General features: G+C 36.5%; 1 protein-coding gene across 2 annotated transcripts in view; it reads right to left on the minus strand.

Moving 5' to 3' along the window:
- Nucleotides 1-17975, minus strand: part of stmA (Protein EFR3 homolog stmA) — a 382799-nt gene that overhangs the window by 327740 nt on the left and 37084 nt on the right. For both annotated transcript variants that reach the window (XM_090409773.1, XM_090409772.1), the window contains exon 2: nucleotides 14882-14958. In XM_090409773.1, the coding sequence (XP_090265899.1) occupies nucleotides 14882-14958 (77 nt within the window). The remainder of the gene's footprint in view (nucleotides 1-14881; nucleotides 14959-17975) is intronic.

A 17975-nucleotide genomic window follows, 5' to 3' on the forward strand; every position in this document is an offset into this window, starting at 1 on the left:
TTTTGCCACTTCTTGATATTTATTTTCTAAATTCTTGCCAAAGTCAACCACATGCCTCTCTAGCTGAATCAGGTTTTTTTCAAGGCTTGCCACTGAATCTCCAAGGTTTGATTCCTGTTCTCAAACTCTTTCATTTTTTCTTCAATAATTTTTGTGTATTTTAGTCTACAGTTCACATCTGAGAGCTGCTTTAATTTGCTTTAAAACTTTCTTACATGTTATTCTTTTCAATATGAAATTCAATTTTATCCTGCTCAAGACTAAATAGTTATCACTTCCAATTTCAAATCCTCTGTACACTCTGGTGTCCTGCACAAGGGAGAAAATATCACTATCAACAATAACAGGATCGATGAGACTTTTCTTATTCCTTGCCTACTCTCTCCATGTGAATTTGTGCACATTTTTATGTTGAAACATGGTGTTAGTAATAACCAGTCCATGTCCTGAGCAGAAATCCAACAAATCTTTGCCATTATTATTAGCTTTGCTCTTTTCTCCAAATTTTCCCAAAATATTTTTGTATGTCTCACAATCATTTACTACTCTGCTATTTAGATCCTCAACAAGGACCAACTTTTCCTTTTTCATTGTGTCAGTTGCTTTTTCTAAAGCCTCAAAAAATTCCTCCACTTCTACCTTAGTAGATCCTTCTGTGGGACCATAGGCACAAATAAGTCTCATTGTCCAGTTCCCCATTCTCATATTTGCCCACATTACTCTACTTGAGACTGGCTGCCATTCAAGAAAATTAGCCTCGTATTTTGTGTTGAATACTATGGCTACTCCTTCTTTTCCTTGATTGTCATTGCCTGAATATAACATTTTGTATTTATTGCTCAGAAAGATCTCACCAGTTTTTGTCTTTTTGGTTTCAGTCACTCATATTATGTCGATCTGGTACTTATCTAATTCCTCAGCTAGCTCCACTTCTTTGCCATTCAGGCTTCTTATGTTGATAGTACCAATGTTTAACTCTGGTAATGTTGAGTTGGGGTGTGTTTTCAGATTTGTTCCAGTAGCTGACTTTTATTAGTTCACCCTGGTTCCCAGCCAAAAACAACGGGGCCTTGTTTAACTGGGCAACGTCCCAGCCAGCATGAAATTTTGTCATGTTGTAAAATCATTTTTTATTTTGGTTTAACCAATAAGAATACAATTTGGTTGGCTAAATCCAAAATTGCCAGCCCATCCTCGTTCGTTCAGTATCCAAATAGATTCCCAACAGGGTGCACCACGAGAAGGTGAGGATTGGACATTAGGTCAGAAGCCCTGGTCGGTTCTCCACATTCCTTTAAAGGCTATGTGGAGGTCTCCTCTCAGTTATACAGCTTTGACCCTTAAGCACCCCGAGAGAAATTAGTTGGAACACTAAATTACCTGTATACAAGACAGTGTTCAAACCAGTTTTAACTTATGGATCTGAGCACTGGGTCAGAAGTAAAACACTTGACCAAAGACTAGAGACTACAGATATAAGAGAACAGAGAAAGATTAGGGCATGAACAGATGGCATCAATGGCAATATCATATTTAAAATAAGGATATTAGGAAAGAACTTGACATTGTCAGCATCCAGGAATGTGTTAGCAGAGTTAATCTCAGGTGGAATGGTCACTTAAAGGTTACGAAAGATTAGCAAAACAAGTGTTCTCCGGCAGGTTGGAAAGAAAATAACCCAGAGGAAGACCAAGATATAGGTGGATTGATAAGATAAAAAGTGCATTAGATGACAGAAATATAAGATCTGATAATATTGGAGTCTTCACATGTAACAGACTGATTTGGAGGAAAATTGTAGATAGGAAGTTAGTAATTATGTAAATTTTTCATGTAGTACTATCATAGGCTGTACACTCCTTGAGGGTACATGGCAGGAATTTGAAGATGATCCATTTAAATTTAATCAGTTGACTTCCTACCATACCAACTTTGTTGATTCTGTTGTCTATTTCCATATTTAATTTAACATCTTCACTAAAAATGGTGCTTAAGTAGCAGAAATGTTTTACTTGTTCCACAGGTTCTCCATTCACAATGCAGCTGACATTTTCAATGATTATGCCTATTTTCATTGTCTTTGTCTTGTTATTGCTGTATTGCTGACCTTCATATCATATTTATTACAACAGTTATTCAATTTAGTCAGGGAATCTTGCAGACTTGTACTGGATTTATTTAGAAGTATAACATCATTCGCATAAAGTAAAGAGCTGAAAATTTATTTATCACTAGGTTAGACTATAATAGATTTAGTTTAATCCTTTATCCCAGTGAGAGCAAACAAAGTTTGCGCCTGAAAATATCTTCAGGACTAGATATAGTGTTGTACTATCTTATCCAGTAAGTAGTGCAACACCAAGGCAACTCGTGGCAAAGGTGGAGCAAGCTACCGGTATCTCCAGCTCTGGGCCTGGCTCCCACTGAAGAGACCTCAATAAAGGTCGAAACTAGTCTGGGTAGATGGCCAATCCCTTTAATGCATAACAGTATACATATCCACATAGGAAATGTGTTTTGCATTATGGGAGATACTGGGTTAGAAGTGCCTGGTAGCTTGCTCCACCTTTGCCACGAGTTGCCTTGGTGTTGCACTACTTACTGGATAAGATAGTACAACACTATATCTAGTCCTGAAGATATTTTCAGGCGCAAACTTTGTTTGCTCTCACTGGGATAAAGGATTAAACTAAATCTATTAAAGTAAAGAGCTGACATTAACATCTCTAATTTTGATATCAGGTTTAATACCACTTTCCTTCATAATGTAATCCATATAGATAATAAATAACAGAGGGGATAATGTACATCCTTGTCGACACCAGATTTAACATTAAACCATCTTCCTGTACTTCCTTCAATTCTAACTGTTGACTTACAACTCAAATAAAGACTTAAGTATTGCTTGATATAATGCTCCATTGACACCATACAAGTGTAGCACTTTGAACAGCTTCTCTTTTGGCACCATGTCATACGCCATTTCCAGATCTACAAAATTTAAATATAGATCTTTGTTATATTCCCATAATTTCTCAACTATCTTTCATAAAGTGAAAATCTGATGCTGACAGGCTCTATCTGGCTGTTTCTCAAGTATACTTGCATATATTTACCAGGAACACTCAGTAATGAAATACCTCTGTTATTCTCACATTCAGTTTTATTTCCCTTTTTATATATGGGAACTATGAGAGCTCTACTCCAATCATCTGGAATTCATCCCTCTGTCCAGGCCTTCTGAACCATGCATTTCAGCCACTGTAAGACTTTTGTACCTCCATACTTCAGCATTTCTGGTTGAATATCATCTACTCCTGCTACCTTTCCACATTTCAGGCTTTGATGGCTTTTTCTACTTCAAGTATGGATATATATATATTCCTGACTAAATGCCTAGTCAGTGTTTTTTACCACTGTGCTGTCATCACTGCTTGTTTCATTTAGTAATTTTTTTACGTAATCACTCCATACTTCAAGGATATGTTTTCTCCTGTTTTCATGTCACCCTTATGATCTCTAATTCCTTTTACAGTATTCTTTCCTCCATTTCTGAGTTTCTTCTACAACTTCCAAAATATCTTGGCACCTTCTTGATATTTATTTTCTATGTTCTTGCCAAAGTTCTCCCATGACTTTTGTTTAGCCAGTTTTACATAGTGTTTAGCTTTCTTACATTTGTCTCTGTATTCTCTAAGAGCACAAGCTGACTTATTTGTCAGGAACTTTTGATATGCTTTCTTCTTTTCCTTCACTGCCTCTTTAACTTCCTGTGTTCGCCATGGAGTTCTGATTTTTCTATCGTTACAGACAACCTCACCACATGTTTCTCTGGCTGAATCAATCAGTGTTTTCTTCAGGGCTTGCCACTGAATCTGAAAGGTTTCGTTCCTGTTCTGAAACACTTTCATTTTTTCTTGAATAATATTTGTGTATTTTAGTATACAGCTCACATCTGAGAGCTGCTCAACTTTAATTCGATTTAAAACTTTCTTACATGTTCTTCTTTTCAATATGAAATTCAATTTTATCCTGCTCAAGACTAAATGGTGATAACTTGCCAGCCTGATTAGCCGAGTGGTTAGCGTATCCGCTCTCCAGCCAAAAGGCTGTGGGTTCTAATCCCGCCGTGGGCATGGATGTTTGTGATCGTCTGTGAAAGTACTAGTGGTGGAAGTTGGCAGTACATGGCATTGGTGTTAGATGATGAAAGTTGGTGGAGTAGTGAGACGAAGAGTTGTAGAATTGATGCCCTCCCTCGATGAGTCTTTGGACTCCCTGGAGGTGTGATATAATAATAGTAACTTCAAATTTCAAATCCTCTGTACACCCTGGTGTCCTGCACCATTCAGAAAACATCACTGTCAATAATAACATACTTTTCTTATTCCTTGCTTCTTCTCTCCATGTGAATGTGCACATTTTTATGTTGGAACATTGTGTTAGTAATAACCAGTCCATGTCCTGAGCAGAAATCCAACAGATATTTGCCATTGTTATTAGCTTTGCTCTTTTCTCCAAATTTCCCAAAATATTTTGGTATGTCTGACAATCATTTGCAACTTTGCTATTTAGATCCCCAACAAGGATCAACTTTTCCCTTTCACTACTGAGTCAGTTGCTTTTTCTAAAGCCTCAAAAAATTCCTCCACTTCTACCTTAGTAGAACCTTCTGTGGGACCATAGGCACAAATAAGTGCCACTGTGCCATTCTTTTCTATATCTAAAGAACAGATAAACTGAAGTATTTTTCAGTTGTATATAAAATATCCCTTGTTTTCTAAGCGACTTTTTTCTTCTTTTTTTTTTTTTGTCATATATCACAAAGTACACAGAAATTAAAGATGTGTGATGATATGAATTGAAAGGTGATAAATTTTTTATGAGAGAGGACTTGAAAGTATTGTTAAAGGAAGCGAAAGAAAAGAGTGACAGAGTTAGAATGGTGAGTCTGTTACCGCGGTATGACAGAGAGGAGTTTAGAAGGAGGGCCATAATCGCAAATGATATTATGCGCAGGTTATGCGGACGGTGTGGTGTGGAATTTGTGGACTTGTGGAATGAGTTTGATGGGCGAAAGGACTTATACAAGATGGATGGCTTGCATTTGAATGGACTTGGTGTGCGGAGACTGGAAAAAGTGTTGCTGAATGAAGTGAAAATGGATGTGCAGAACCAGGGAAACTAGAACTACCAAGGAGGGGGGGAAGTGGATATCGAGACATCAGTGAGACAGTTGAGTGTAAAAATGTATATTATGTACCTGAGCCAGCAATAAGGACAAAAAATGGGAATGGGATATTTAGAATAACACATCAAGATAGGGGTGGGACAAAGGGAACACTGCAATTCATGTATACTAATGCCAGGAGTATTAGGAACAAGAAGGAAGAATTTTTGGCCTTGATTGGCTCTTCCTGGCCACAGGTTATTGGCATTAGTGAAACATGGCTGACGGAAGATGATATAGTTAGTGGGATAGAATGTGTAGGTTATAGTATGTTTAGGAGGGACAGAGAGAATAAAATTGGGGGAGGGGTGTTATTGATGATAGCTGATGAACTGCAGCCAAGGAGAATTGAAGTATTGCAGGATAGTGAAAGGAGCTCATTTGAGGCTATTTGGTGTGAGATTGATACTGGCAGAATAAAATATACAGTTGGGTGCTGCTATAGACCAGGTGATGGAATAGATGGTGGAGATGGTATGCATAAACAAATTGATGAAATGAGTGGAAGGAGGGTAATTATTATGGGGGATTTCAACTATTAACATTGATTGGAAGGAGGAGAGGACACATGTGAGGAAGGAAATGGATTTTATACAATTATTAAGGGATAACTATCTGAAACAGCATGTAACTGAAAATACTAGGTGTGTGAGAGTGCTTGACCTGGTAATAGTATCTGAGAATTTGACTGTAATGAATATGACCATGTTGCCACCTATTGGTGAGAGTGATCATAAGGTCTTGACCTGGGAGGTGGCTAAAGGTGTGAAATTTGTGATTAAGACAGGGTATATGTGGAATTACCGTGCTGGCAAGTATGACAAGCTTAGGAGATTGCTTGGATCAGTGCCATGGCATGTACAACTGCAAGGGCTGGACGTCGATAGAGCATGGGAAGTGATCAAAGAGCATTTACAGGAGGTTATGGCTGATTGTATACCTAAGGTCCGAATAGTGAAACAAGGAGGGGTTAAATGGATTAATAACACCATTAAGCTTGAGCTGCAAAAAAAGAAACAACTATGGAGGGAATTTAAAGAAAGGGGTGACCTGCAGGCACACGAACGGTATAAAGTACAGGCCAGAAGGGTAACGAGTGTGGTAAAAACAGCAAAAGCCGATTATGAAAGGAAACTAGCTATGCAAGCAAAAGAGAATCCCAAACAGTTCTTTCAATATGCTGCAAGCAAGAAAAAAACTGTACATGGCAAAATGATTTTAAGGAATGACGATGGTAAAGAGTTCACTGAACCAGTCGATATAGTGGAGTTACTGAGTGCGCACTTTGCAAAAGTATATCATCCAGGTGGTGACGTTGAAAAAATGAAGGAACCATTAGTTTATATAGGAATTGTGATGAATGAAGTGGAGGTGAATAGTCTATTACAGAACCTTAATGTGAATACATCTGTGGGATTGGATGGTATACCGGCATGGGTCTTGCATGAAGCGGCTAATGAATTATCAGTGCCCTTGACCATGTTGTTTAATCTGAGTCTCAGACCTGGCTTAGTCCCGAAGGCGTGGAAAGAGGGGAAAATAGTTTCACTGCATAAAGGAGGATTCAAGACTATGGTTGCAAATTACCGACCGATCAGCATATCAGGAGTCGTTGTCAAGGTCTTGGAGAAAGTAGTCAAGGGAAAAATACAGGAATGGATTGATGAAAATGAGATACTGTACAGAGGACAGCATGGCTTTGTGAAGGGTAGATCATGCCTCAGTAACTTGCTCAAGTTTTATAACAAGGTGACGGCTGAACTGGATAAGGGAAATGGGTTTACAGTGATACTGCTGGACCTGGCAAAGGCGTTTGACAGGATACCACATGGAATTCTAATCCGTAAACTACAACATATGGGAAAGGATATAGGGTTGGTGAGATGGATAGCTGGGTGGTTGATGGAGAGATACCAAAGGGTAGTTTATTCAGGAGTAGAGTCCAAAAAACGGCCTGTGACTAGTGGTGTGCCACAGGGTTCTGTTCTTGGACCACTGCTGTTTAATCTGTTCATTAACGATATAGGGAACGGTCTAAGTGGGACAGTTCATTTGTTCGCTGATGATGCAAAGTTGGGTAGGGCGATAGTGAATGCAGAAGATGTCAAAGTCTTGCAAGATGACTTAGATAGAATAGAGTTCTGGACTAAGGAGAATGGATGTCAATTTAATGTGACAAAATGTAAGGTTATGCATTTCGGAGTGAAAAGATTAGCAGCAGTATACCACATTGGTGGAACTGTACTCCAAGAGATTGATGAGGCCAGGGACTTGGGAGTGTTGGTGGATAGGGAGATGAAGTTTAGGGCGCACATTGCGAAAGTAGCTAAATCAGCTCATCAACTCACTTGGTTGTTGAAAAATACCTTGACGAGCAGAGAAAAACAAGTTATTGTACCTCTGTACCGAGCCCTGATAAGACCTCATCTCGACTACTGTGCCCAGATTTGGTCACCTCGGTTCCTTCTTGATGGGGAGGAGGTTGAGAGGATCCAGAGGCGAGTGACTAAGATGATAGCAGGTCTATGGAATGAGCCATATGAGAACAGGTTGAAGATTTGTGGGTTGCAGAAACTAGTTGATAGGCAGAAAAGGGGAGACATGATTGAGACATTCAAATTGCTAAAAGGATTCTATAGGATTAATTCAGATGATATTTTTGAGATCAGGACTGGTGGTGGGAGAACTAGGGGACACCCATGGAAGCTGGGCAAGAGCGTGGTTAGCAGGGGTGTTAGAGCTGGGTTCTTTACTTTTAGAGTGGTAAATGAGTGGAATAAGCTGCCAGAGTCTGTTGTGGGTGCTATGACAGTGAGCGAGTTCAAGGCAAGGTATGATAGATACTGTGAGAATGTTGAACAGCTGTGTGAACATGATGTTTAGGGCCTCCCTCGATGAGTCTAAGGACTCCTGGAGTAGCCCGTGGTAATAATAATAATATTCTTAGGTTTATTTTATAAAATAGCTTTTGTCTTAGTGTAACTTGCTTTAAAGATGATTATTGTAAGAAGAAGTGAAATGTAAATAATATTAAATAAAGTTAAGTTCTCTGTGTCATTTCTTCTTATATAGTTATGGCTTCCTGACAGGAATGTTTCAAAAAAGGAAATAATCCTGCTTCGTGATATTTTTCTTTTCCTTCTATTCCAATTATATTTTTCCTGCAGTTTAGAAATTAGCTCCTCAACCTATTCCTAATCAGATTAAAGTGACAAATGTTTAACATCAAATTAACATTATTCTCATTTTGATCATTTCTAAAATAATGGAGAAATCCATTATAACAGTCAGCTTCTGCAATGGATATAAACCTCTGAACTAATACATGACTAACAGTGTGGATTCTGTCACTGTGGATCTATAACAGACCTTTTTTTTTTTGTTTCACCTTTGAACACATGGTATGGAAATGCTGAGGATAAGTGGTTGTACTTGAAATTTCTAAGGCATTCTGATCAGATTTAGCATAAAGACCACTTAAGCAAGACCTATGGTCTCCCTACTGACCTCTGATCAAATGCTATGTTGGACGGATCTTTATCTTCAAACTTTGCAACAAACAAAATTAGAACTTTATTCTCTCACCTATTTTATTCCTTTTATATCCCAAGAATCTTCTCCAATTCCCTATCTGTTAATGAGTGCATGATACTCCCTCCTTTTTCTTATTAAACAAACCTTAAACTATAATCATCATCATCAATTTTCTGATATGTACCATCAAGGGGTATTCAGGCTACTATGACAACACTACATGATTAAAAATTATCAACACATTAGCACAAGAATATTTTTGCCAAATATTTCAGTCTGAAATTAACAGACTATCATCAATGGTTTGATAGGAACAGTTTTTACAAGGTGAAATATAAACACTTGATCATTCAAATGTAAATTCATTTGTAAAAATTGTTCCTATCAAGCTACCTGATGATAGTCTGTTAATTTCGGACTGAAATATTTGTCAAATATTAAAATATTCTTGTGCTAACGTGTTGATAATTCTTAACTTCATGTCACAAGTGTCTCTCAAGAATAAGACTACATGATTAAGTTTACATTATTATTAATCTCCTATCAACAGTTTTCCTTCAAATCAATCTATTACTTGTGAGCACTCCAATATTGTCATATCTAACATTTCGTGCTTCTAAGGCACTTCTGACGGATTCAATCCACCTACAGCTCGGTCTTGATTTGGGTCTCTTTTCCTACCATCTAAGCATCAACAGCTGTTTTACTAACTTTCCTCTCCCATTCTGTTTAAGTGATCAATAACACTTTAGATTAGTTCTACTTACACCTTCTTGAATGCTAACAATGTTAAGTTCCTTTCTAATATGTTCATTTTTAACACGATTCTGTCATTGACCATTGATGCCATCTGTTTGCTACACTCAGTTATCTCAGACTTGTCATATCTGTGGTCTTTGATCAAGTGCTTTATTTCTAACCCAACTCTCAGATCTATAACTTAAATGGATTTCAGTTACAGTGTAACAGTGTTCAAACCTGGTTTGAACACTGTCTTGTATACTGTTAGTTTAGTGGTCTGAATAATTACTCTCTTATTCCCTATAAATTTATTCACCTAGCTTCCCCACTATAACAGCTTTGCTTATTCTATTTCCAGATATAACTTTCCATCTTCACTAAAAACTGTGCCTAAATAGCTGAAATATTTTACTTGTTTATAGGTTCCATTCAGAATGCAGTTGATGTGTTCACTATTTCTGCCTATTTTCATAGTTTTGGTCTTTTTATTGCTGATTTTCATGCCAAATTTGTGACAGCTGTTATTCAATTTAATTAGAAAATCCTGGAGATTAGAACTAGAATGTTTAGGAGTACAACATCATCTGCATAAAGCAAAGAGCTAAGTTTTATATCTCCAGTTCTAATATCAGCCTAATGCCACTTTCTTTCATAATGTGATCCATATAGATCATAAAAGTGGAGTTAATGTGCACCTTTGTCTTACTTCTGATTTTAATCAAACCATCTTCCTGTATCTCCTTCAATTCTAACTTCTGACTTACATTTCAAATATAGACTATGTATTGCTCTGTGTAATGTTATTTATCCCATATAATTGTAGCGTTTTGAAAAGCTTTTCTCTGGATACCTTGTCATATGCCTTTTTCAGATCTACAAAACTTAAGTACAAATCCTTGTCATATTCCCATGATTTTGCTGGCCTGGTTGGCTGAGTGGATAGCATATCTGCTCTCCAGCCAAAAGGCTACGGGTTCGAATCCCACCGTGGGCATGGATGTTTGTGATTGTCTGTGGAACTACCAGTGGTGGTCAGCAGTAGATGGTGTTGGTGTAGTTGCAGTCAGCTGGTGATTGAATGGTGGAGACGGAGATGTAAAGCAGGTGCCCTCCCTTGAGTCCTTGGACTCCCTGGGGGGTGTCAAATAATAATAATACTAATAAAATTTCTCAGCTATTTGTCTTAAAATGAAAACCTGATCTTGATAACCTCTATTGGGCCTGAATTCAGCTTATTCTTCTCTATGTTTCTCTTCCACAATCTTTCTCAGCCTCTTTTCAAATATGCTTCCATAAATCTTACCAAGAACACTTAGTAGAGAAATTTCTTTGTAATTCTCACATTCAACTTTGTTCTCTTGTTTTATAGATGGGAACTATTAGAGCTCTACCCAAATCATCTGGAATTTGACCTTCTGACCAGGCTCTCTGAATTATACAGTGTAGTCACTGCAGAACTTTATACCTCTATACTTAACCATTTCTGATGAAACATCACCAACTCTACCTGCCTTTTTACATGTTTCAAGTTTTTTAATGGCTTTTTCTATCCCAAGTATTGATATGTGCTCCTCTTTGCATTCCACTTAAAAATATTCTAGCATGGTTCTGTCACTGCTTGTTTTGTTTAACAGTCTTTCAAAGTAATTACTCCAGACATCTAGGATATCCTTATCTCAGTTTTCATGTCACCTTTATTATCTTTGATTCTTTTTTGATTCCTTAAACTATAAAAAATGTTCTAAATATTAATCTCAACACCAATCTTCAGAAGGATAATATAATATTTTAAAATCTAGTACTATATAACCCAACACACTGTCTTATTTGTCACACACAAACACAATACACTCTTTAATCCATTTTCTTTGATAGCAATCTCCTGGAGTAAAGTTCCCTACCTCCCTTGGGATAACTTAAATATCCAATTCTTCTTCTCATAAACATATCACATCTGCTGCTCCTGAGAAACCAAGACAAGGTTTTCTCTTTTTGATATTTTACCTCTGAATAATTATTAGCACTATACCAATCCATTAATATGGTCTCAATTGTGTCCAGTAAAATTCTCAACTTATTCAACACTTATTGAAGAAATCTTGAAGTATAAAAATGAATAAAATTTATTGCGAGGGCAGCACAAAATTCTGACAATGACTTGTAAAAGTAAGAAGATTATAGTTCCACTGTATAAGGTCATGAATATATATCACAGCCTTATCCATTGTATAAGGACACAAATGGACTATGCACAGATTTAGTCACTTGGTTTTCAAAAGGATGATGAGATACTGGAAAGGGTACTGAGACAATTGACTAAGGTGGTTCCTGGTCTCTAGAATGTTGAGTAGGAAGAAAGGTTAAGAAGATACAATTTACAGAATCTAATGAAGTAGGAGAAAGGGTGATATAATAGAGACATTCAAGTTGGTAAGGGGTTCATATCAAATTAATGTTGAAGAGGTTTTTCAGAATGGTGGTCAATGGGGAGAGAATAAGCAGTATATGGGGGAGTGGGCAAAGGCATGAGAAGCAGGCTGTCTGCATGGAGAGTAGTGAAAGATTGGAATGCATTGCTTGAGAGTGTAGTGTCTGCAAAGATGTGAATGAATTTAAGGCATGGTATGATGAAGTGTACATATGACAGAGGGACCGTCCCCCCCACGATATCTTTGATTTAATGGAAGCTGAAGATAATATCTACAACCTTAAATACCCATCTTCAAAAGAAAATGTTCAAAGGGATATTATATAACATTTTAAAAACCCAGTGCTGTATAACTCAATCATATCTTATTCCTCACAAAAAAAAAAGAAGTTTTTAATACATTTTTCTTTGATAGTACAAAGAGTGAAGTCCTTTCACAGATAACAAACTTCCAATTCTTGTTGGGATAAACATATGATCATGTGTATTTATGTGCATCACATAAATTTCACTTTATCTTGCATGCATTTCCTATAGCTATTTCCATAGTTACCTGTGAATTGACATCCTTGCTTATCTCTATCTATAAAAACACATGCCGTGATTATTGGTCAACCATTGGCAGTCTATAAGTATTAAAATCTAATGCTTATAAGTTTATCCTTTAATTTCAAACTTCTATATACAGAGCACTTGTGATATCTGCAGTTTATTAAAAAAATAACAATGTTAATGAAAAGTATATATTATCAAATATCACTATAATATCTAAGCTATTCAAGGATGCTGATTTTATTCCCAAAGACTATGCTATTTCTGATATAGGAGGGTTTACTGATGTGATCACTAGTGATTCCATCTGTAGTGGTCCCAAGAATTTGGATGGCTCATTTACAATGCATAAAAATAACATAAAACAACTTTCATAAAACACATTCATAAAAACAACTCCAACAATTTTCAAGCATGAATAACTCACATATTGAATACTAGGAAGAACAGAAATTTAGTGTTGCATAGGCTTCTGTGAAGAGGACATATTAGATATGTTCTGGCTGGTATTCTTCAACATGAAAAAAAAATAGATGGGATAGAATGATTTGACTACTCCACTAGTTTTATGAAATTTATTGTGTTTTACATCACCAGGAGAACTACGTGAATAACCCATTTTTGTTGTTGTTGTTTTTAGTCTATTTGCATATTTCTATTGATGATGTGAAACACAAGAATTTTCATGAAACTAAGAGAGTAAGTGGTCAAGTTATTCTATCATATCTCTTTCTTTCATGGGGAAGAATACTGGCAAAGACATTTTGAAGAGAAATTTAATTTGATAATGATCTGGTGGCTCTCAAGACAACAAACAGAACTGAAAATAACAGGACTATAGGAAATTAAACCCTTAACTAAACCAGCTTATGTAGTTTTATCAATTTATTTATGATTTTATTTTTTCACACCAGTGGTCAAGCAACAGTCAGTGCTTGACCAAAACAGTTATATATAGCTCACTGTAATGTATACTGATTGAAGCTTCTGATCAAGTGTGTGTGTGTGTTCATTCCTATAAAGGCTGAAACATAAATCTAATTAAAGGTAAGTTCTCTAACATGGTAGTTTGTCCCCAAACTTATTCATAATGAATGCCAATTACCCTGTAACCACAAAAGAAAGGAATCATAATAAAAGTAGTGATCTATTGATGATGCTAACATTACAGAAAGGTTTTCTCATTTTTAAGTTCACCAAGATGTCCATACAGTTAACAGAGTGGTTACACGTTCCGCAACCATATGCCTGGGAAAGGGGTGTCCTGCGTTCGATTCTCATCGCTGATGTGAGGAGCTAAGGATCTTTCTCAGACATAGCCAAGTTAGCTGGTCTTGGGAGTGGACTGCAGGGTTTTTCTCCCCAGTTTATCTGGGGTGTTTCATCCTGCAAAGCAGGCAAACTGGCCTTAGAACACAATGCTTCACAGACAATTACACATGGTTGAAAGTGGGAGTAATGACCCACCTCGTAGTGAGTTATGAAACCCAGAAATGGGAGTACAAAGCCCTACATGGGGCTGTAGTGCCTAAAAAAGAAGAAGAAGTTCACCAAGATAACTGAATCGACTTAGTGAACTTACAAATGAGTTAATCATCAGAACATGGACTCCTTCCTCATTTTCTTAGATTCACTCATTACTTAAAGCTTAAAGTTTCTTAAGACCTATGCTTGTTCATATCGTTTGGTTAATAAATAATCAAACAAGTGCAGAGAGAGATATTTTAAAACATAAAGTAGACTAAGTCCTAAATTCTTAGTAATGGAAAGCAGACATTTCACATCTTTGGCAATGTTTACAATAACACCTAATAATCAGATCATCAGTTTCCTGAAATTGAATTTTAGGAAACTAAAATTCAATTTCTCTCTTTAATCAGTAAGAATACAAAAAATAAATAAATAAAAGAAGAGCTACATGCCCTAGTCTGTTGGCACTCCCACTGCTTGCATCCGCTGTCAAATGTACTGACAGGGATAAATGTTGATCAAGGACATTCTAACCTGACACCATGATGCTTCACATATTCTGCTAACTTCTGCTGCATAAACTTAGTCTGTATTTGCTGAAGAATTTAGTCTTCCTCTGACAAAATAAATAGATGTTCACCAAAAGGAGCTGTTAGGATGATGGAATGTCTTATAAAAAAAAGACTACCCTTTTAAGGGCTAATTTTCATATGGCAAGACAGAAGCAATTTGTTGCAGAGATGTCAAAATGGTGTTGGATAATCAGACAAAAATTACATATTTTCTCTTAGAAAGTGCAAATACTTGCTAACCATTAAATTCAATCAAAGTAACTGCACTTATAACAATACATCTTGGCCTCTTAGGTTGTCAAACACTGCTATAATAACAAAGTTAAACTTCATAATACACAATTAATATCATACCTGAGGATTAGCTGGGAAAATGTTATCAACCAAACGTCTGTACCTGGGTCTAAGAGCAGAGCAACAGCCACAACAACCTGAAATTGAATATCAATTTTAAAATCCATGAAACAATGCATTCCTCCATTAAAACCATGATAAAAAATCTTAAAAACTTCAGTGCGATAAAAGATAACTTTTTAATTTGCACTTTTAATGAACATTAAAAGATAAGCCACATACTTTGCAGTTAGCAGCAATCTTTTGCTTTCTGTTGTTAATTCAAACACCACACAACATCAACTTTTTTTTTTTTAATTATATGCTGACCAAAAATCCATGAAACGATGCATTCCTCCATTAAAACCATGATAAAAAAATCTTAAAAAAAACTTCAGTGCAATACAAGATAACTTTTTAATTTGCACTTTTAGTGAACGTTAAAAGATAAGCCACATACTTTGCAGTTAGCAGCAATCTTTTGCTTTCTGTTGTTAATTCAAACACCACACAACATCAACTTTTTTTTTTAATTATATGCTGACCAAAAATGATGACACTCAACATTACAGTACAATGCTAAGTGTGCTTGGAATGCATTCCTACCAAAGAAAATACTGACTGATTGTATGGTATTACATGAAGATACACATTAACAATTGTTTCTAATTTTTGAGTTTTAATGTCACTGCTATCTTCACTAACATTCCTGTTAAAGATACTATTTTTTTTTCCTACAGAACAAACCCATCCCCCCAATAATCACTGCTCTTTTCTCAAGACACTTTGCATGAAAAAAATATTAGCGTTGATATGCAGCTGACACAATCATTACTCGGTCACACTGATGAACCTAAACCATCAATGCCTTCCTAAGATACTTGAATAAACGACAAACAAACACAATTCACAACAGACCTTAGCCAATAAAGCACATTTTTTCTTCATACTTGAGCTAAATATCTCCCATATGGTGACAATGTGTCTTTCTGTATAAAGTAGGGATCCCAGATGTCCCATAAAATACAGGATCGTCCCATTTTTGGCTAATGCATCCTGCTTCATTCTTCAGAATGAAACGGGACGCATTCTTTCTTCAGAAAAGTATTGCAAGAGTGAGCAAGACCGATTGATTAATAAGAATGTTGTCAGGTGAGAAGATCATTACTGTATTAACAATCTATTCTAATGAAACGGGACGCATTCTTTCTTCAGAAAAGTATTGCAAGAGTGAGCAAGACCGATTGATTAATAAGAATGTTGTCAGGTGAGAAGATCATTACTGTATTAACAATCTATTCTGTATCTATAATAGTAAGTAAAAAACCACTTCAAGGCAACTGAAAGTGGCTTAATGAAAATATGCAGCCTAACAAATGAATTTACTATTTGTTTACTTATACATAGTAAAGTGTGTGCATAGTAAACCTTACCATACACACGCTTGGAAAGTTAATCATTTTGTATGACTGACATACAGGGTGTTCGGGATAAATTTGACATATTTATAATTAATTATATTTTTCCGTAAGTTACATGTATTAACACACACTTCTCTTCATTTAAAAGTTTGGACCCTTCTTCATTCATATACAAGATGTCAGAAAGGATGGATAGCTGGAACCCACCTGAATCATGGAAGAGAATAACTTGTATCATGATGATTCGTGCCCGCCATCAAAATAAGGATATTACGACTGCTGCCCAATGCTCCCTGAATACAGTAAAAACAATCAGGCATGAACTAGAGACTTGCAATGGTGACTACGAGGATGTAGCAAGAAGAAAGATCCCTAGCAGACGATCTGATTGCGTTCGTACAGCAGAATTCCTCGCAAATCTGCAGGAACAGGTGTTGAAGAACCCTGGCATTGGAATTCGGGCTTTGTTCGTGGAGTTGCTAACTGTAGTCAAGCCCTGGATAACAAGGGTAGCCAATGGTAGGCCGTATGTATGGCAGCAGGATTCGGCCCCTTGCCACACCTCTGGGAAAAGTCAAAAATGGTTGTCTGAAAATTTCTACGACTTCACCAGTCCAAATGTTTGGCCTCCAAACTCCCCAGACCTTAACCCCATGGATTATTTTGTATGGGGCGCAGTTGAAAAAGACACCAATCGCACTTCCAGTAATACAAAAGCCCAGTTAATGGATAAAATTAAAACAGTTTTTGCGGCCCTTCCCAGGGAGACTGTAGCATCAGCTTGTTCGAGGTTCCGAAGCAGAATTGAAGCTGTGATCGATGCTAATGGTGGTTATTTTGAGTAAATCTTGTTGATAGTATTGTAATTAACTCTGCCTGTAATGTTTTTTTGTCAATTCATTAAATTTAATAGATACAAAGAAGATTTTCTTTTTCCTTACGAAACTGTCAAATTTATCCCGAACACCCTGTATGTGAGGGATGCACATTCTAAACTTTCACCCTCAGTCATAAGTGTCCCATATTTTTTTTCCAATGTATCTGGGATCCCTAGTCTAAAGATAATCATAATTTACCATTAAACTAGATAGGATCAACTCTTTAACCCTTTGAGTGGTGAATTAAAAATAAATACGAGGGTGGTCTGAAAAGTTCTTGGCCTAATAATGAAAAACAAATTTATAATTTCAAAATTTTATTTTTCAACATAATTTCCCTTAAGACTAATACGTTTATTCCAGCGATGCTCCAGCGCCAATATCCTGTCCCTGTAATGGTTATCAGCAAGATCTGCAAAATATCCCTTTACAGCTGCCTAGTCAGCATTTTTCTTTGAAAAATGTAGAGAGTTTTAGTTTTGTGAAGAGATAGAAGTCAGAGGAAGCCAAATCTGGTGAATAAGGTGGATGTTCCAACAATTCATAGTACAGATCCCTTAATTTTCCCAGCCAAAACACCTTTGTGGGCAGGTGCATTCTCCTGATGAAAGATGATTTTTTTTTCTGCAAACGAGGTCTTTTCTCACATATTTTTTCGCATAGTCTAGTTAAAAGATTGGAATAATATTCCGTTGTTATAGTTTTTACCCTTTTCAAGATAATTAATAAACAAAATGCCTTTAGCATCCCAAAACACCAATGCCATGACCTTTCCTGCTGATGGAACAGACTTTGTCTTCTTTGGTGATGAACAAC

Source organism: Typopeltis vanoorti, chromosome 20 (assembly GCF_054136105.1).
Source record: "Typopeltis vanoorti isolate ZY-2024b chromosome 20, IOZ_Tvanoo_1.0, whole genome shotgun sequence".
Lineage (NCBI taxonomy): Eukaryota > Metazoa > Arthropoda > Arachnida > Uropygi > Thelyphonidae > Typopeltis > Typopeltis vanoorti.